This window comes from Pecten maximus, chromosome 9 (assembly GCF_902652985.1).
Source record: "Pecten maximus chromosome 9, xPecMax1.1, whole genome shotgun sequence".
NCBI lineage: Eukaryota > Metazoa > Mollusca > Bivalvia > Pectinida > Pectinidae > Pecten > Pecten maximus.
Window position 1 is genome coordinate 33,868,387 of NC_047023.1, and position 22,528 is coordinate 33,890,914.

At 32.9% G+C, this 22,528-nt stretch overlaps 1 protein-coding gene across 1 annotated transcript; it reads right to left on the reverse strand.

Annotated features, from left to right (window-relative positions):
* Positions 1 to 5,297: 5,297 nt before the first annotated feature.
* Positions 5,298 to 22,523, reverse strand: LOC117335155 (enhancer of mRNA-decapping protein 3-like). Its single transcript, XM_033895113.1, has 7 exons — positions 22,396 to 22,523; positions 21,256 to 21,432; positions 20,501 to 20,940; positions 19,728 to 20,054; positions 19,142 to 19,295; positions 18,621 to 18,838; positions 5,298 to 18,356 (listed from the first exon to the last, which is right to left on the reverse strand). The coding sequence occupies exons 2-7, from the start codon at positions 21,417 to 21,419 to the stop codon at positions 18,025 to 18,027; spliced, it is 1,635 nt and encodes a 544-aa protein (XP_033751004.1). The 5' UTR covers positions 21,420 to 21,432; positions 22,396 to 22,523; the 3' UTR covers positions 5,298 to 18,024.
* Between the last annotated feature and the right edge of the window lie 5 nt (positions 22,524 to 22,528).

Below are 22,528 nucleotides of genomic sequence, written 5' to 3' on the forward strand. Positions count from 1 at the left end.
TAGCAGATTTCCATTCTGTTGGGAAAATACCAGATGTTAGAGATAGGTTAAACAGTGTGCTTAAGGGCTTACATATAATATCAACAGATTCTTTAAGCAATCGAGGATTCACAAGGTCGGGGCCAATGGCTTTAGAACAGTCTAGATTTAATACAGCGTCTTTTACATCAGTAGCAGTGATATGTATATTAGAAAGAGTGTGGTTACATTCGTAATTAATGTTTGGAAGTTCAGCGTTTGAGTCATCAATAGTTGACTGGGCACAGAAAAAATCGTTGAACAAGGAAGCTTTTTCGAAATCACCTGAAACTACAGTGTCATTGTGAAGAAGTGGTGGTATCGGGGATTTTCTATAATTTGGCAATAATGAATACAGTTTTCCACCACTTCCTCACATTGAGATTAGATGGTTTCTTGAGTGTACCACAGAGATCGTTAATGTATGCGGTTTTTGCATGTTTAATAGTGTTAATGCATTTATTACGAATGAGACGGAATTTAGCCCAATGATCATTGATAAGTGTACGTTTGGCTCTTTTGTGTGCACGTTTCCGTTTTCTAATTAGTCTTCGAATTTCATTAGACATCCACGGAGGCTCGTTAGATTTGACAGTAATATTTTTATTGGGGATACAAGTTTTTGCGATGTCAAGCAATGTGTCTGTAAAATTCTTAACCGAAACATTTATATCGTTAACATTAATCAATGCGTTCCAATTAATATGTTTCAGTTTATCTTTAAATACATTGTAATCACCATGATCAAAGAGCCAAACGTTACGCTTAAAAGTGTGCTTCGCCGGCTTCGTTACGTTAAAAGTACCGTAAGTAGGACAATGATATCTGACAGGTTGGTCAAGAAAACTTTCTCCAACTATGCATTTATTAATAACATTGATATCACTGGCACAAACTATATCTAACAGTGAAGACGAAGCTTCAGTATAAAATGTTGCGGATTCTACTAGTTGTGACAAGTTAAATAAAATAAGCATATCACGTAAGTGAGAAGACTGGTTTTCAACTAGTAAGTTAGCATTAAAATCGCCCGTAATTACAATATTAGATAAACCAGTGTTAAAAGCATATTCAATAGACTGAGAGATATAGGTCCAAGTGATAACAGGAGAATTTGGAGGTCTGTAGAAAGTGCCATATAAAAATTTCTCTGAACCAAGAACTATTTCTATCCATATACATTCTATAGTTCGCAGCTCTAGGTCATGCCTTCTTTTCGCAGATATATAATCTTTAACATATACAGATATACCACCACCAATACGATCGGGCCTACAATAACAGAATGGGTCAGAATAACCAGGCATGCTAAGTTCCGGGGAAATATCATTTTCATTTAACCAAGTCTGGGTGAAGGATAATATAGTAAATTTGTTTAGTTCAGTATACAGCACATCAAGCTTTTGTTTGAGACTTTGAACATTAAGATGGACAAATGAATAGTTACTGTCAGAAACAGACAGATCACTAATATTTGAAATCAAGGATGAATCTGATGAACTAATGGAAGAAGGACCAGGATTTGATTCAATGTCACCAGATAATGATAAGAGCCAGTGAATCAGAACAAAATATATAGAAATAACACTCAGAACGTCTACTGAAAAATAGAAAATGTGATAAGATGATTTATAATTGCAGCATTTATAAAGTGAAGATGTGCAAAGACTGACATAAGATAATAACAGGTATATAAATAGTAGTAATAGCCTTACACATAGTATGTCAAGGACGGTCACAAAAATCGCATAGTTTGCAGACTGTACACAGTTGTTAAAGACACCAGTTCGAGCACGATATATCGCTAAACTAATAGGCATTATGTTATGCCAAAACAAACAATGAATAAATAAGGACGATGTGCAGGAACTGGTACATCAGCACGAGGTAAAGTCAATGGCATAGTAAACAACAGAGTAGAGAGCTGGGAAAAGAAAAAGAACAGAAAATAAACCAGAAACAATGATTGAAAGAAGAACATCAGAGTGATATGGAATCAGAGCAGACCATACTAAATAGGGATTTAAAAGATTTACCTTAATTTCTCCTATTGGGCCCCACCCCTCCAGCCTCAGAGGAGCCACACCCTCCATTTTTGTTCAATGTAAGATCTCCTTGGAACAATAATGCTCCAGACCAAATTTCATCAAAATTCATTCATGCATTCAAGAGTAGTAGGGATTTAAAGGATTTGCATCAATTTCCCCTATTTGGCCTCACACTCTCCATTTGTATGTTAGATTTCTTTTACCAAATAATGCTCCAGCCCGAATTTCATCAAAATCCATTCAGGTGTTCAGGTCTAGTTGGGATTTATAAGATCTACCTCAATTTCCCCTATAAGGCCCTCCCCTCCGGCCCGAGAGGAGCCACACCTACCATTTATACAAATGTTAGATCTCCTTCGCCCGCTAATGCTCCAGAACAAATTTCATCAAAATCCATGTAGGCGTGTCAGAACCAATATTCATACCCTGCCTACACTGCCCATCTGTCAGAAATTGTCCGTCCGTCGTCCAGAGCTACATTATCGCAGCTAGGCTTATGTATGTTGGCATATCAAAGACTGGAACAACTCCAAAGTGATGGAAAATGAGGAAAAACTGGAAAATCAGAATATTAAAGAATCCATACAGAGACGAAGGGGGCCACCAGTTGAGACATGTCTAGGACCATATTTTAACATCCAATAAGGGGCAAAATGGATAGACATCTTCCCCGTCCCTCTGCCTACCTACAGTATCAGAGTGCATTTGGATGTTTACAAACTGTGACAGCTGACTTCGCTAGCTCGGCCTATTTTGTGTAGTGAGCTGATTTTAGCGGTCAAAACATTGACACTCGGCTATTGAACTCTTTGCTTGACAAAGGAAACAGATGTTCTTGAAATCTCGCAAATAAAGTTTTCAATTTCTGTCTGTGTACAAAACAAACATGTTATATATATAACACTGTAAGTTACTGTTGAATAATTCATATTTTCAAACTTGTCCAAGATCTTGTCGATATATTGGCTGCATACAAAATTTCATCAAACTTGGTTGATATATACTTCAGTTACTGTGCTCACAAGGTCCAATAATAATATTACAATGTCAATACCTCTGTAAGTTACAGTCAAATAATTCCCATTTTCAAACTCACCCCGAGATCTTGTTAATATCTGGCTGCATGCAAAGTTTCATCAAGCTTTGTTGATATTTACTCAAGTTATTGAGCTCACAACGTTATTGTTGACGGACTGACGGATGCCCTATGGCATGGTATGGTATAAGCTCACCTTAGTCCTCTGGACCAAGTGAGCCAATAATAAAATTTAAGACATTCCATCGTAATAAATAATTACAAAAGACATTCCATCATATTAAATACTGTTTATTCATAGCTAATATGTGGTATATCTACCCAAAACATTGATTTCTGTCAAATCCAAAACAAATATTACATACACATGCAAAACGAGTGTTTTAAATATATTTGACTGATGCACATCTTTTTATTCCAGCTTTCATATACATTTTACTTATTTTTTTGTCATTCGAAATACATGAAAAATATATGATTAAAATTAAACCAGGAAAGTCCATATTTTTGTAAAGAATTGTTTTCCTTTCATTTCTTCTTCAATGATTTGTCCAAGCCTATGCATCAACCAAATATACTAAAATTATAATGAAACGCATAGAAGCACCTTGATTCTCAAGTTTTTCAATTTATTCATATTTGAACAGCTATTTAATATTTCCTTATGTAACAATACCAAAATAGTATATATGCTGTACGTAAACTTTGAGAAAGTTTTAATCAGGCAAACTGTGACCATAATTCTTTGATAATTCTCGTATTTTGCATTATCTTTAAATCAAACTTGTTTTTAAGGATTTTTTTTTTAAAAACACTGGAATAGATCATATTATACACAGAAGCATTTACTATATATTAACACTGAAATACACTATAATCACAATACATTTATATATAAGTATAATTAAAAATAAATCAAAAAACAAAATAAAAAGTGTCAAATGTAAATAGAAGGAATTGCACCACAAATTTGGAGCTGTTTTACAATGAAGTTGGTGCATTATACCATGTATGTTTTCACTGTGGTATTTCACTCTGACATTTAATATCCAAACATTTTTTACTAGTATAATGTAGATACATTAACATTTTTTTTCATAATTGAATATCTTTCATTTATATTTTAATAATCAAAACGTCCCCACACAAAACAATTTAAATCTTTAAAGAAATTACTTGCTTTGGAATGCCTCCACTATTAACTGGGAAAGGTACTAAAGATTTAATCTAAACATATTTTTGTATCAATTTAAATGTCAGATTTTTATCAATGAATTATAAAACAAGAATGTTAGTAAATAAGGATTGTGTAAGTATCAATCTCCATCCAGAGTTATCATTCCTTAAACTTACTAAGCATAAGAAGTAACAACTCTAGATCGGAGTAGAACCACACCGACTTATGTACACCAACTGTACTGTTGGAGATTGCCCAGACTAATAACTGGACAGAGGTTGGTGTATGTATGTGTATATATGTGTGTGTTGTGTCAATCTCTATCAAGTTATTTCCATACTGTAACTTTTTTGAGGATGTACAGCTAAGCAATAACAACTCAAGAGCAGAATTCATTCTAAGTGTGTGGTGTGTACCGGTATGTGTGTATACGTGTCATGTTAATATGTGGTGTGTATGTGTGTCATGTTAATATGTGGTGTGTACCTGTATGTGTGTATACGTGTCATGTTAATATGTGGTGTGTATACGTGTCATGTTAATATGTGGTGTGTATGTGTGTTGTGTTAATATGTGGTGTGTATGTGTGTTGTGTTAATATGTGGTGTGTATGTGTGTTGTGTTAATATGTGGTGTGTACCGGTATGTGTGTATACGTGTCATGTTAATATGTGGTGTGTATGTGTGTTGTGTTAATATGTGGTGTGTATGTGTGTTGTGTTAATATGTGGTGTGTATGTGTGTTGTGTTAATATGTGGTGTGTATGTGTGTTGTGTTAATATGTGGTGTGTATGTGTGTTGTGTTAATATGTGGTGTGTATGTGTGTTGTGTTAATATGTGGTGTGTATGTGTGTTGTGTTAATATGTGGTGTGTATGTGTGTTGTGTTAATATGTGGTGTGCTCTTTGTTTCATTTACATCAAATGAATCTCAGGAGCAAGATCGCATTATGTTAAAAGTATTAATTTTCTATGGTTACTGATAAAACACAATTAAACTGCATCATTTTTGTTTTCATAAAAGCCCATATTCTTTATGGCAAGTACTTTTATATATGTATAATCTTGTCAACATTTCCAAAAGACATAATTCCCTTTTTGATCAAATAAGACTTATTATTATCATTTATCTTTTAACAACATTTATTTGTGGTTTTCATTCAGTTTTTAATGCAAGAGAAATAACTCTTATAAACGTAATGGCCATTTTAGTCAAACAAATAGAAATGTTTAAGGTGAAATGGCCAGTAGGTTTATAGCCAGATGTTCCTGGCAATTTTGTTTTAAAACACACGATTGTGATAAAAATGTTTCATCAATTCCCTTGCATCTTGATGAAACATATTTTACACATGTTCTTAAAAAGAAAAGATATGCCAATAAATAGTTTAAATAAAATTCAAACGTAAAATCATTGTTTCTTTAAAATTTCAGTTAAAACTATAAAGTTGTGAAAATTCTCAAAAATTTATAATATGTGTCACACTCGAAGGATTTATCAGACTGAAACATTTGTACCAGATAAGATTTTTTTTATTGGCATAAATTTTACTTGAAAATTCTCTCCATCTCTATTCCAAACAATAGAAAAATGAATTGTTTTTGAAAATTCTCTTTCCATCCCTATTCCTAACAATAGAATAATCAATTGTTTTGGACGAATCTATTGTATAAAAACAGGCATTACAAGTTGATACTCAGCAGTGATTTTAACCTGGTTTCTTCTCTACTGAGTATTAACTTTGGGACATAGTTATCTTCAAACATTTGTAAAGATCACATATCATTTGTCTTCCACTCACGGGATCAAGCACAACATAAAAGTTTCTCAGCCATACTAAACACACCTAGGTATCACTCTCTATAATGCCTGTTCAATTGTTTACAACAAACTTAACAAAAGTAATATTTCATTAATGTTACTACTGTTACACACATCAAAATGTCTTTTTTGGATCCAGATTCCTAATATTTCTTTGTGCAGTCTTGTACATTAATTTAAGTAATTTAAGCAACATACATTTTCTTAAGTTACCAGGTAATCATAAATCATTATCATGTATTGGCTGAAATGTTTAACTTTGGCTCAAACCAAGTCTAAATTATCTATTTTTGATGGGTTTTTTTAAAACAATACATCAATATTCTTCAGAGGAATCATCTTGCTCTCTCTCCTGGTTGAGCACCATTAATGTTATAACATATTAGTAAATCCTATCATCACTATCACACCAATAACCAAATATAAAATCATATCAACTGTAGTCACTATCTATAAAACACATAGAAGAAATTCACTGATTTAGTGTATTCAACCATACAAAGTTTGCATAGATTGAAACTAGTTAAGTACATATATCCTCTCTCTAGTTTAACATACAGTAATTCAGGTAGAATCATTACTCTAGGTCTTCATTTAATTACAATTCTTATTTATTTTTCACATTTTCTTTGCCATAATAGAACATAATATACACTTTGGACCCATAAAAAGATGTACTCACAAAATCTGGGCCTTTATTCATAAAACTGTCCTCAAGCTCATGTTTGTTCTTTAAATGGGAAAAAGACCTTTTAAGATTCTATATCATTTGATATTTTGTGGGTACTAATTATAATTTAGTTTAAACTTGTAATCAGAGACAGTTTTAAAATGTAAGACGTATTTCATCAGGAAAATAGTTTTATAAATATCAGCCCTAATCAGTCGCCAAAGTATCAACCATATATGGCGACATTTTAGAATCAATACGAATATTAACACAAATGGAATGAGTTATTTTGATTTTCCTGATTCGTAGACATTTTATCAAACTTTCGTAACTTACAGAATGTTTTCTCCATAGAACTCTATAGTGTTAAAAGCTTTCATCATCTATTCATGACAACAGTTTCATATCTTTTAAGTCAACTCCTCACACATATCAACTATCTTACAAACCGGGATACATTGTCCCACATCTTGATACATTTGCACATTGACACAGTCTCCATTTTAAAATTTGAAATCTTTCTTATCCAGGCAAAATAAGATCAGTACACTCATATGAACATCCATCGTCTGATACCCATGGTTGAATGCACTACGCTACGCTAGTGCATAGTGTAGTGAAATCAACCATAGCTATCCAATGAAGATGAACATCTCAGAAAAAAAAACGGAATAAAGGACAGCAGTTAAATTTTCTGCCGACTCTGGTATTAAATTGAGAGTACCATACCACGAAAATCCATTAACGGTTTAAACAATATAACAGATTTAACATTAATATTCTATTTCAAGTTTCACATATGATTTCCATTTAAATGCGTTTCAACTGAGAATGAAATTGTAACATTTTATTATTTTTATATTACAGTTATTGGTCTTTTAATTCATAGCACAATATAGTACTCAATATGCACATGCAAGAAACTGGTCAACAAAACCATTTCTGGATAAATCAACTTTGCCACCATTGCTAGAAAAAATACAAGTACAGTCTTACGCTTCAGTTTCCAAATGATGTCTGCCAAGAAAGCCCTAGTATAACTTACCTAGTATAACTTATATTACACAATTCCCATGTTTAGACAGGCAAATTTGAGCAATGATCTTTGTTACAGATCTAAATGTCTGTCGGGATGTGTAAATTGGCAAAGTTAAGAGCATTCCTGTCTCATATACAAGTTGTACACAAAGCACATCTCTGGTTTATATACATTGTATTGTCTTACAATCTCAATATTGGTTCTACCTTTATGAACTGATAACCAGTACTATGCAAAAATGATCTTTGACAAGACTAGCGCACACATCCCAACTTCAAGACATATCCGGTGTTCTCAAAACTCTACTGTTAATGTATACTGTAATGTACTAAGTTTAAAGCGCAAATTAGAAGTATTGATATACATGTATTAGCATTTTACATTATTTCAATGTATTCATTAATGGAAAAATGTGAATTGTAACAAAAGGCAAATTGGATGATAAAATAAACACTACAATAAACAAAAGGCACACCAATATCACGCTGTCCTGCGTAAAATCTCAAATCCTTCTTTGTGACACAAAAATATTAAAAGTAAATAAAAATAGTTCAAAGATATACAGGTTTGGTCATGATTTTTTATGATCAAATTTCTTTCTTTTTTTTTGTATTCAATAAAGGGTTTTTACTTTTTTCAACTTAGACATTTTAATGGTAAATAATTTTAAGTGTTATATTTTAATCAAATTATGCAATTTATCAGAAATACTTTTTTATTTTTTGTTTTAACTACATATTGTATCATCTCTTCTTATAGAAAAATAACAGATCTATCAAGCCATATACATATATACTGTACATATCATTGTGTCACTAGATGTGCTAAGAATTTCTATAACAAAAACTTTGATAAGGTAAAATTTAACTGCTTCAATACATGTAAATACATAGAATTTCTCTTCATATACTTTACTATTGTCACATTACGTAATGTATATCGTAAAATATGTCGCACACATCAAACGAAGGCATGTATTACCATATGTCACATACAGACACACTACCATTAACATAAAACACATCACTTTTGGACACAATTACTCTACATCCAGCCACACATATACTTTAACATTTTATTAACTCTCCACCAACTGTTTCAATGTCAATAATGCCCATTCTATACATTACGGCATTCAGTTGAACACACTATAATTCTCTTAACAAATATTTAAAATGTTAACATGGTTTAAAATATTATCACAGATGGCAAGCCCTTATTTAAAATGTGTGGATTCTTTCTTAAGTAAAATCAAGGTGAGTAAGATGATAAATAATAAAACAGTGGGATAGCTAATATGTCAAGGCGTAACAAAATTTGTTGAATCTTATTTTCTGTCAATTCCTATTGAAATGCCTCCCTGCTTTATATTACGACATCATCAGCTTATATTCATTATGTTATAGGTCAGCTTGGTGGCTTTCTGAACAAGAGAATTACATAACCACAGCTAGATATATAAAACTATGATATGTTACCGACATTAAAAACCACCTGCTCTTTAAGGGCTACTTTAATGATACTACAACTTAACCATATATACCATTACATCCAACTTCCTAACCTCTCCGACAAAATTGGCTGGAAGTGGAAATATATTGCTAACCATATTGCATCATTTCCAAACACAAACAAAAGTACATAATATGTTAAGAGACAATTTTTGTAGTGCTATGGTATTTCATACAAATAAGTCCAGTTTATATTTTGCTGGAATGATGTTCATGATTATGAAACCAAGCTGAATTTCATTTTAAATCTGGGATGTAGACAGTATACAACTTTCATCATAGACATCTCTAACATAATTGGTATCGGTAAAGATCAGCATACAAGTATCCGAAGGAAACTGTCCCAAAACCAGACTTGGATTTTCATCTATCTAGTTTGGTGTCTACCAATTGCAGTATAATCCTGATACTTTTAATGCCAACTATTGATGGAACAGGCCAAATGTTTATAAATACCACAACATAACTAAACACTGTTTACCATGACAACTCAACAATATTGACGACCTGCCCATATCAGACACCTCCTTTTCTGACTAACAGTACCAAGCAAGAACCAAACTACAAATGTACTGAAGCCCAATTTCTCATTATTTACCAAACCCATGTTAGGTAATACAAGCCCTACCCATCCTGAGGTCAAGTATCCATATGCATAATGGGTTCCAAAATTATCATTTCTCCCAACTGCTTATGTATACATCTGATCACTAACTGAATCCCTAAGAACCCTTCCCTGGATTCTTCAGCTCCACAATGACCACTCCTTGGTATTCTTTAGCTCCACAATAACCCCTCATAACTGAATTCCTAGATCCATAATGATCCTTCCCCTCAAATCCCTAGTGCCACAAAGACACCTCCCTTGAATCCCTCAACAGCAATGGATTCCTTGATAACTCCAAAATGATCCCTCCCCTTGAAACTCTTACCTCAAAAATTACCCTTCCCTGGATCCCTGAATAGCTCTGCAATGACCTCTCACCTAGAATCCAGTGCCATTATATCCCCTCCCCCTGGATCCCTCAGCTCCACAATGAACCCTCCCCTGGAACCTTAACACATATTTATATAACAACCCCTCCCCTCAATAATTCAGTCTCAGCTCTGCAATGAACCCTCCTCTGGATCTTAAAGTTTCCCAATCATCTCTCCCATGAATTCCTTGGCTCTTCAATGAACCCTCCCCTGGATCCCAGTTTCACTTTCACAATAATCTCTTCCCTGGTTTCAAACAATGAATCCTCGCCTCGATCGCATAATTTCACAATCATCTCCTTCCTGGACTCCTCTGCCAAACAATTAACCCTCCCCTGAACCTCATATTTTCACAATCATCTCTCCCCTGCATACCTCTGCTCAACAATGAACCCTCCCCTGGATCCTTTGCCTTTGTAGTCTCCCTTCCCTATTAGGATTCATCTTCCGTAACTGATGAATCCTACCTCTGAAGGATCTCTAAACATGACATACAGTCATCACTCATTACTTACAATCATTGTCATCAGCTTTAACTAAATCCTTAAAATCTGTAAATATGTTCATATTATTTATGCGTCTTCAGGAAACATGTATACAAATTATAACAAAAAACAGTATCTTGACAAACCGACATGACAGTCCTCAATGATAAGAATTTATGGAAGAACAATTACAGTGGAAACATGTTCCTACAATACTACCTATAATCTATCGACTTCAATAATCATCATATTACATCATATCAAAGACTGTGTGAAAATAAAAATTAATTCACAAATTTTCTCAAAGGAATCTCATGGTGATTGACATACACCAACATGGAAAATAAATTCATGAACTGGAACATATTTTACATTAGTTACTTTTGCCATATAATCAGTCAAAAGATTTAGTTTTTTGAGTTTAATATTACTAACTGGGAATCTGTACCATAGATATTGTTAAGGTCAATGTTATCAAAGTCTGATCCAAAAATAATATCAAAATCTATACCACACACAAAGCAGATTTTCTGGAGCATGATAAAACTGTTAATTAGATAATGGTAATGAGATGGCACATTTCTATTGGAATTTTACAAACAACAGCATTGTACACAAGAAAAAAAATGAAAACATTAATAACGGTACACAATGACTTGACCTTGAGAGTGAAGTGAGCTATATACTGCCAAAGTTTTATACAAGGCGACACTGTACCCTTACACAACCACATGTACACTGGACACGACTAGACTGGCATTATTTAGTCCCCTTTTCCACAGGAATATGTCAGCAGACCTATGTAAAATCTAAGACTTTGAACGTTAATCAAATAGCGTGAGTATGCTATATATTATACATAGGATCAATCAAATATCAATCATTTAAAACCAAACAACCAATCAAACAACACATTTAAGAGCAGTCAACCAATCAAACAGCATGACACATATACACGACATGGACTCATAAGGCAGAAATTCAAGGAAAACTCTAGTTATGATATATAATCTGAAAACAAATATAACCAGCCAATTAAACCACAGGAAACAACAGCCAACTGTATCATGTTACATTAGCACTCTTTGGTTTTGCTTGGTTTTTAATGTAATTTAACAATAAAGATATGGAATGCATTTAATTTATGTGAATACGCTCATATTCACATAGTGGTGATGCCGATATCACATACAGTGGATATGCTGATATCACATACAGTGGTGATGCCGATATCACATACAGTGGATATGCTGATATCACAAAGTGGATATGGTGATAAAGACATCAGTCAATATATTGTTATTCAACTTTGAGTTTATGTCGACACAACCAGATTGTCATACAATTTTTCTGATATTTGACCAAATTGGGTAAAACTACATAATTGATTAAGTGGTGTTGTTAACCGAAAGCTTAGAGACTCAATCTGAAATAGAGCATTGTATGTACTTACATGTGGGTGAAACATTAAGTTATGAGTACACCCTGTTCAACCATGAAAGTCATCAACACAAACAAATTTATATAATTATCATTATACCTCAGTAGAATTAAAAACAAATTTACCAGTTTGATTTCCAGTAGCATTTGTTAAAACAAAATTTAAAAGCAGCAAAAAAGAAGATTTTATGTCTCAGTTTGAGCAGTTACTAGGAGTGTATATCTTGACAAAAGATATACATATTTTTGTGATTTTTTGTGTGATATTAAATGAAAAAATATTTGGCACAAAATGGTTGATTCTATCTCCATAATTAGTATATATATGGTGTCTTAATTGCTATGGGTGTTAATGGAATTACAATGGAGGACGCTGCATGTACGTAGTTACAATCTATAGGAGCACCAAAAATATGCACATATTACATGAGTTGACTGACACATAATAAACAAAACATATTAAATGATATTTCGAGACAAATATCACTTAGTATACATATATAACAATATTAGTTTTTCAAGCCAATATATACATAAATTGATGAACAATTTCCTTAAACCCTTTAAAATAAATCTAGATTTTAATTGAACATTAGAAGTTTAGATCTTAAAAACATGGAACATAGCTATATAGGTTGATGGATGGTAATCGTGGATTTAGTTTCCAGGATGAAATGATTAGAAATGATAAATTTGTTAAACACTGGCCAAGATCTGATGCAAGAATGCTGTCTAGCAATGTCACATTATGTAACATTGTTATAATAACAATTCTGTTCTAGCAGCTAATTATTGTATATTAATGAGTTTCTAAGATAGTTGATAGTAATTCAAGTTTTCTGTACAGATAGGGACAAAACAATATCCTAATTAATATGCACCAGGAAAAAAGCATGGCCAACCCAACAACAAAAACATTTTTTATGGAGAAATGAAAAAGAAAATTTTGACCAAAAGATTGACTAGTCATGCTGATTAATTTTTCTACCCGATACATAGATGATTCAGTCATAGTGCAATATGTTCATCAAAGTACAAAGACATATATAGGGGTCACACCCATTACAGTGATTTTAAAACATGCCTGTTCCAGGCTATAACGCTGAGTCTTTGATTTTGATAATTGTTTCTTTCCAGCAGCATAATAGTTTCCAAATAATCATAATTTCTATGAAAACAAAACCTACACTTTTATACAAAGCAAATAATGAAAGTCCAACATATTTCATCACATCTGTTCTCTTTGGAATTACTTTAAAATAATAAAATAATATGAATTATTAATTAAAGTTTGTCCCCAACAGATTAATAGGTTGAATTTACAGTAGTAGGTTTGATAGCAAAATGATTTAGAATTCTATATCAGATAGGTGTGGAGATAATATATATATACCCTGAAGTATAGCTGAGGCTACCCACACTTAACATAATTACCACAAACATTGTTATAACCTCTCATTCTACTCTACCACACATATATAGCTTCTGTATTTTACATGCCAGCTTCGCATGGTTATATTGAATATCATATTACATACATGGTCTTGGTATATTATAATTTCCTATGTGAATGAAATTTTGAGATTGTTAAGAAGGGACTTTATCAATGTTACCCTTAAACAGTATCTTGTCTTTCTAATACTGATATAGGAATATAATCCTTAAGTCTTGAAGGCTGTCAGTAGATTGTATGGATAAGATTTATATTCACCATTACAAATAGAGTGATGGAACAAGGTTAAGTCCCATCTTAACTTACATCTGATACCTACTTCTGAATTGCTTATTAATTTATTGCAGATTTCTGAATTTATCACTGAATATACTGTACATTTGTGTTTAATCAGTACAAAGCACTGATGTTGGATTTTCTGACATTGATCATCAAAATAGTCAATATTAATTGCAAATTTCTATTACAAGCAACAATATAATACATACTGCACAATTTAAATATAGATAATTTGAATATTTCCTTTCTCTCACATTTTTTTCTGCCCTGAGACACTCATGAATTGTACAGATTTGTGATGGAAATGAAAACGGACATTGAACATGAAACATCTATTTAACAGGTTTCCTACTATACAACAGCAGCCAGGATTCATTCCCTATCATGGAGATCAAGAATATATTAAACATGATAACAAAAGAATAAATAGCATTTGACAATACTGGAGACAAACCAAATCCATATCCAAATTTTAATATTGGAGTCGGCTTTGAAATCATCAGAGACAAAAGAAAAAGTTCAAATCAAAATCCATGAACGGAATCAATCCCTTCATTGTAGTTAGCCTATGATTCCTAGGATAAAGGAGATTCGGGTGAATGATTGGTTTAAAACAATGTACAAAAACAATATGACATCCGTAATGAAAACAGGGTTGTCCACTAAAAGCAAGATGCAGTACAAATAAAGAAAAAAAATTCATAATACAGTGAACAGACAAAAACCAACATGGTTACACTCCCAACGGTAATAAGTCAACCATATTCTAGTGTCTGAATACAGTCACTCAACCACTATCAAAAGAAGGTGAGAATGCAAACCACAAATTATATATTCTCTTAGCATTTTGTACAGGTGAAATTACAATACAAGTGATCCTGGTGATCCTGGTGCCTCACCTATAAATTCCCAATACAAAATACCTGATCATCTTAAAATACCTGGCATATATGTTGATTCATAAGATGTAACCAATGCTTAAAGATGTCCTAGACTAGGAGTTTATATACAAACAAAATAGGAAACTATGTACAAACTTTGTACAGCCCTATACATAATGTATTCGGACAATTACGACTAGGATTAACATGGAACAAATAAACCTCTTTCAAATTTTAGAAAAATAGGCTTTCTAGTCTTATCTGACAATTTTTTTCCTTGTGAAAACAGTTAATTGTGACAAGTATGCTGCTGAATTGAATAATACATCTATAAGTGGGAATCATAATGATACTAATTTAAAACATTATTGCCCTATATTCCAATTCTGACTGGGAAAAGGTGTTAATAACAAAAATTCAAATGAAGGAAATCCCTATTTTTACTCTGAATACTGATCATGAGTTACACAATCATTACTAAGAAAAAATTACATTTGTTTCATGATAATTTCTTTTATCAAAGAAACTTGAGGATGGAATAAAATTGAAACCTATACTGCAATATTCTTAAAACAACACATTTTTTACGAAAAAACTTGAAACCGATTAAGTAATTCCTGGTTTAGGTATATTAAGGAACTTGACTCATGAAATATTCACAAATTTGTAGATACTGTTTTGTTTGCTCACTTCTTGAATATATCATATGTATACAGCGAGTAGAGTAAGACTGGTTGAAATCTACTCCTATATGAAGTGTTGTCTTGTAACTAACACTTACTGAATGGATATAATATAAAGAAAATGAAAAAAATAGTCAATGATGTGTTGTCACAATATAAGGGGATATTACGTGAACCAAAATACTATATACACTATTTTAAGCAACATCTGTACAAATTACTTTGCTATATTTTGACATGGTGTGAATATTTACAAAAAAAAAAAATTTAATGTGGGTGAACATTTCAAAAGAAAATACTACAGTAATTTTCAACAAAATTGGACATTATTTACAAAAAAACAGTTCCCCTTCCTCTTATTAACTGGAATTACATTGGTAAAATACAGAACAATTTGTACAAGCATGATGTAATATTGATTTAATCTGTTCATCCAAGTAAGACCGTCAAGTTGAGCTTGACTTAATGAAAACAAGCTAAAGGTCATTTTATAAGAAATCACTGGATGAAAGAATTTTAACAATGGGTGATATTTGGCAGTTTCTTTCTATTCATGAAGCACTTCCCTCAACAATGGCATATTCAAAGTGTACATATTGGAACACATTTAATATATTCACAAAGCATCAAGGTAAATTTTATCACAGAACATTTAACATTAAAATCCTATTCATTTTAACACTATTTTGTGTCTCTACACTTCCGTTGTTTAAAATTGTTTCAAAGAATGTTTAACCAACCTTTGAATTTCTTTGCTGTTTTCAAATGTCCCCATAAACCTATCATATCCTAATATACAATGTTGCTTTTCAACACAATAATATCTACATATTTTTCCATAAACATGTCTTCGACTTGATCAAGTAGTGAAAACATCTTGAATTGGATCGATGCAGTACTGTCTGTATCTCTAATCATTTAATATCTATGTCTTTAATTCTGTTTAAGAAACAGACGTGAATATTTTAAATACCTGAGCAGTTCCTATACTTATCAATTTGGTAAAATTGGCCTTCTAAAAATTGGAACAGTCTTTCAATATGCAACCCTATAATCCAATTTTAAAATTATGACAACTTAAAAGTAATTATTTAGAACTGACACTGTAATAGAATACAAAAATGACCAGATACGTCGACACCTTACTTAATCAGTATTCACAATAAGCTGAACAATTCAGGTTGACAATTGAACATTATCATTAAAACCATCAAAATTTTAAATCACAATTTTTCCTCAAATCACAGAAAATCCCTAACACTGGATAACAGATTTTAATGATACATGAATCAGAGTGGTATTCATGCAGAAATATCAAGAAAATAAAATCTAATCAATATCAAATGAACTGAAGGTGTGCTTTAGCACCTGATTACTGTTCTCTCCAGATCAGTCTAATCACTAGTTTTGAGGAAACAGGAACTTGATTTCTTCCTTCCACTTCGCAGGGGAATCTTCTTATTAAAATCATCCTGAATAATTAAAATGACTTATGGCTATTTAACAAATGAAATTCAGGTCATATAGAGATATATTATCAATGAATGTCATCATCTGCATTATGGACCAAGAATGGTCTCTTCGTTATTGGAAGCTGCCTTTAGCCCAACACATAGGTATCGGGCTGCAATTGTTCTCACTCCATGATAAAACAACATGATGTATTGCACATTCTCCAATGAAATCTGTGAGATCAATTCATTGTCTTTTCAAACATTACACATGGAACAAAAATAAACACCTTATTACCAAACAATCCAAAAAATAGGCTCTACTACCTTTTTAATTCGAGCCCAACATAGATGGCTTGAATGGAATTTAGGTCAGAAAAAATAAAATCATTAGGGGATGAGAAGGCTTACAATTGTCATATCGCACTCAGCCACATACCATTTATCCCTACCTTTAGCAAATGGACTTAACTTCCTTTTGATATGAGTTCAACAGATTATGCAATGTAGGGATGAAAACTTTCAGTACTTTTGATATGTTCCACCACACCCGTCATGATCTACACAACATGCACTTCAGTGACAAAACCCAAGTCTATACAGTTTCTTGGTAAAAATATCACATCTCCTCTTTTTGTTGCAAAAAGTCATCCATTCTACAAAGTTGTCTCTATAAGAGAAGGTTAATATCACGACTCTCTATTATGTCAATTAGTTATCAGAAGTTTCAAGCATTTTGATTTCATTTTGAATTAATTGAAATTTTTTTTTTTTCAGATCTGAAATTGCGAAATACTTTTTTTATTTATTTTACATTAAATGCAATTCTGTTTTGAATTCCGTGTTTCATATAAATTTAACTTCTTGACAAAATGTTTAGCCACTGTATTAGAACTTCAAATCGGAATACTGACAGTTCATGGCAAGTATTAAGCCAAACATAGCTACATTATTCCCCATTATTTCAACGATATCTGTCATATGTCAAAATGTAGACACATTAAAAAAACACTGAATCCATTTCTAAACCTTATGGCCGGACACATTCAACCTTATGACCTGAGGTGTAGTGGGACGACAAATTTGTGGCTGAATGGTGAGATGTAGCGAATTCCGACTTCATTGAAGACTTTCTTTGGAAATCCAAGGTCGCAGAGGTAGACCTGAGCACAGTTTCCAAGTAAAGGGAGTGGGAGTGAAATGCTGAGACACCACTTAAAGGTGACGGCGCCACAGTTGACAGGCGGGTCCAGTGCCAGCACCGGCGCCCTGTTCTGTCCCACCCAACATTCAAGTAGTTTGTACCAGGCCTGATCCCGCAGGCTGGTCTGTTCGTGGCTGTCCATGGCATTGATTATCATATCTACAGAACCAACTGGAAGATCTGTAGAAAACATAAGATTTCTAATTTAATAGGAAGATCTGCAGAAAACATAAGATTTCCAATAAGTAACTGTGTAGGCCAGCCAATAGAATTACATATAGTTTCTATTAAAATCTTGTTCACTAGTACTTTTATGTATGTAAGTAGTTGCACATGCCCCGAAATGAGTAATTCTGTTAAGGTTTATATCAATAAATGTACAGTCAAAACTGTAAATTCTAAATGAAATACTAAGTACATGTTGGAGATCCTACACAAAGTTACCTGAAGGACTAGAGGTCCTTTTGGCATCGCACAAGGCGAATAGCGACAATTCATCCTCCATGGCACGGATCATCTGGACACAGCTGGGTACAAATAGATGTACCTTAACGTTGTGATTGGATAACTGGCGGGCACAGCTAACTCCCTGGGCACCCTGGATGTGAGGACCACACAGCACTACCACAGTGGGAAGCTGATGACCATTCTTAGGGTTTAACCTAGCAACAAAAGGATTGTACTATAGTATAGTATGAATATATCAAGTCTAATAGTAGTCTTTTTAGGAATATATTTAATTCAGTTTTTAGGGCTACATATAGTGGAAGTAGACTACATTGTTCATATAAAACATAAGATTCAAAACTTTGTTTGTTACAAGGTGGTTTGTTATGTTATTAAATAATGAGTACATGGAAAAATTAACAGATAGCAACTGACTTATATTCAATACCTGCGTATTTCATGAAAACCCTTAGTTTCAATTCATATTCATTTTAACCAGATGTCTTGTGAATATTTACCTGGTAGACCCACCAAGCAACTGAAGTACCATCTCACTAGCAGAACGTCCTACCATCTCTACTTGACGGTCTGTCTTAAATCCATATTTCTCTGCCGTCGCAAAAAGACGACTTCTCAATTCATAGGAGATACTAGGTACCACCAACCCTTCATCTGATCAAAATATCAGACATTATTTTAAAAGCAGTATGAACAAGAATAAATGTTTTGTAGTACATACACTGCAATAATGAAACAAACTGAAACATTTTCTCTACAGAATGCATTAATTATATTGTTGTAAAAGGCAATGCAACTTTAAGCAAAATGAAAAATTTCAATACATAATTTGAAAATGCTTGGAAAAGTCTGAAAATTCTTACCTCTAAACATTCATCACTTTCTAAATTGCATCTTCTTCAATATTATTATAAGTAAAGATCAGCAGAATGCCACAAAAACTTAAATATAATATTGTTGAAAGATAATATTGATTTTTATTTTTTCTATATCAATTATTTTAAATCTTTTCAATAATTGAAGTAAATTATCCTTCCAAAGGGAATTGATCTATTATCAGCCACAGATGTACTATGTTTATCTCACCAGTAACAAACTGTTTGGCGTTGCTGTGACCTGTGGGCACTTTAATCTGTTGTAGCACTACTGGTTCTGATGCAAGAACATTCTCATCACATCTATATTTAAGTGGCTTCTTGGGTTCCGATAGGTTCACAGTCTTTGGCTGTGTGTTCTCTATCTCCTCAAACACAGCCTTCTTATCAAATAGAGCCAGATTAGACTCAAAGTCAAATTCCTGTAGCACTGAGTCACTGGGACAGCTAAAACAGTCTTCCCTCGACATCCCTTGCTTCTTGTTATTGCGACCCTCAATTTTCCTTGGTGTGGTGGACTTTTTGCGGACATCTGAAGCTGCAATAACAACCAAAATATTAGTAGTATATAAATGAGTCAACTTGTCAGATATATCTACTGATAATGAGTTAATGATGGAAAAAATATTACATATATAGACTTTGTAACTGCAGACAATCTAGTCATTCAACAGAGCTGTCCTCTATTTGACGATTTATAAAACATACAGGGCTTTTTCTGGGGCCATTAATGGGCCCCATTCCCAATTGAAATTATTTCATATTGAAGCCAAACTCCCAAAATTTTCAGTTTACAAAATCCTTCCCAATGTACCAATTTTCTTCCCAAACTGAGACAGAAAGGTTGTTCCCAAATCAGTGAGAAAAAGCCCTGACATATGAGAGTGATCATTTTATAATTAATTGCAGAAATCCCAGAAAATCATGGACAGATGTACATGTAGGGCAAACAATTCAAATAAACAAAGATGCAGCACTTCTTACCAGAATTCCTCCTAGGCCTCATCTGGGAATCTTCCTTGGTTGGTGTAAAACGTACATTTCTACCCTCATTTGTTGGAGTGTACCTGTGTCCTCCTGTCTGTCCATTAGTGTAGCCATTACCATTAGTCAGTGCACTTGGTGAATGTCTCTGACTAGCCCCATTGGCTTGCTGACAGTACCTTGGACTATATCTACCACCACTACTATAGTTTTTATAACAATTACTATTAACGTCCCTGGCTGAACCAGGCCGCTGAGTGTAGCCATTTTGACCACTGTGTCCGTTGGTGTAAGGAAGCTCACACACCTTGACTGGGGATGGACATCCCTCCCCATCACTGTTTTCAGGGGAAAGTTTAGAGGGTGTAGCCTCTTTCGATACAATAGCTACAGCCTCAGTAGGTGACTGCAGAATTTTAAGCTCTTTGATGTCTGAAGCACTAGAGAAATAAACATAAATTATTTAGCCAACAATTTTCATTTTAATGACTTTGATATTAATATATATGTCATTATGATTCTTGAATACAATATATATATACATTTAATAATTTTATAAACTCTTCATCGACACTCAACAATGAATGAACACTTAACTAATAAAGAAGTTAATAAACGATACATGCTAATTGTACAATACAAATTCAGATTCCAAACAAATAATTTCCATGTTTATAATTTATTCTAATGTAACTTAAACAGTCAATTAACATTCATGACAATATATATAGACTGTAAAAATAAACCACACTTACTTGAGAGTAATATTCTGTACCTCACACTTCAGTCCATTTCTGTAAGCTTTAAATATAGTGAGTGTTTGTGCTCTATTATTGACAGACTTCAACTGACCCTGGTAGGTCCCAAGGGGATCACCACAATCCAGAGACACAATACTTCCTATGAAATCTGATCCCATTTTCAATTTTTACCTGCAATATCATTAACGTCATTGATTATCATTTCAACATAATAAACAATACACATACATAAATAATATACATAAAAAGCTAAAACAGCAACTCCAATTTAAATCCAAAGCACCAACATTTTTCAATAAATAAATGCCTTTCCAACCTCTAGAAGTCAACGATATCTGGTCTGGAGTTGGTTTTTATAATCAGATCATGGTCAGTTTCAAAACATTCCAGAACTTTTACATACACGTACAGTCAATGATCATATGACAGAAAGTTGTGCAATCTATACATTCCTTATACACAGCTGGCATTGCATGATATATCTTATATATAATATTCATTATAAATATAAATATTATATATATTCTGTAATTTCATATTATACGAGACCAATAAAACCTTAGGCCTGCTTGCTTTACACATAGATACTGAGTTTAAAAATAACTGCAACATTTAAGAATACTAGATATGACGAGTTTAAAAATAACTGCATGAATATATTAATGCTCATTGTTCATTAATTAAATCTAAAATAGCGATTATAACGTTGATAAGACAGCGAGTTGATTTTAATTATCTGTAGCTTAACTTTTATGAGTGGTAATATAAATGCAGACATAGGCTATATATTTATCAACAACGCAACGACTGACCTACTTTGAAATTCCTAAGTCTGAATAAAACGGTCGTCTGGCGCAACATACGGGACAGTTTTAAAACAGAACCGCAATGTCATTTTCATGAATGCAAAGCTAAATGTATATAACAAGCAAATTCCAATTATTTCGTTTCAGAAATTCAACGAAATTCAGGTTATATTCGAAACATATTGGACTTTGTTTTGGTGTCTTTGTCTTGGCAATGGCTGCGGTTGTTTATCAACAGCAGAAAAATTTCGAGAAACAAAAATGTGACAGAGAGCAAGAGTTTCAATAGCATAAATATATGTTCGGAAACATGAATCAAAATACTTACCTAATCAAAAAATATTTTTTTAAATCAATTACTTTTCATACCCCAACAAAAAGAAAAATTTCGTCGCTTTTTCAATCTCTCTCTCAAATTTTCAACATGGCCTCCAATAAAAATGTCAGGACCGCTTACAACT

Excerpts from the sequence above, each read along its gene's own strand:
- LOC117335155 (XM_033895113.1), bottom strand. The coding sequence starts at position 21,419 with ATGGGATCAGATTTCATAGGAAGTATTGTGTCTCTGGATTGTGGTGAT. Across the intron at positions 19,296-19,727 it reads CGCCAAACAGTTTGTTACTG|ATGAAGGGTTGGTGGTACCT; the intron begins GTGAGATAAACA and ends TATTTTGATCAG. Across the intron at positions 18,357-18,620 it reads AAGGACCTCTAGTCCTTCAG|ATCTTCCAGTTGGTTCTGTA; the intron begins GTAACTTTGTGT and ends TGTTTTCTACAG.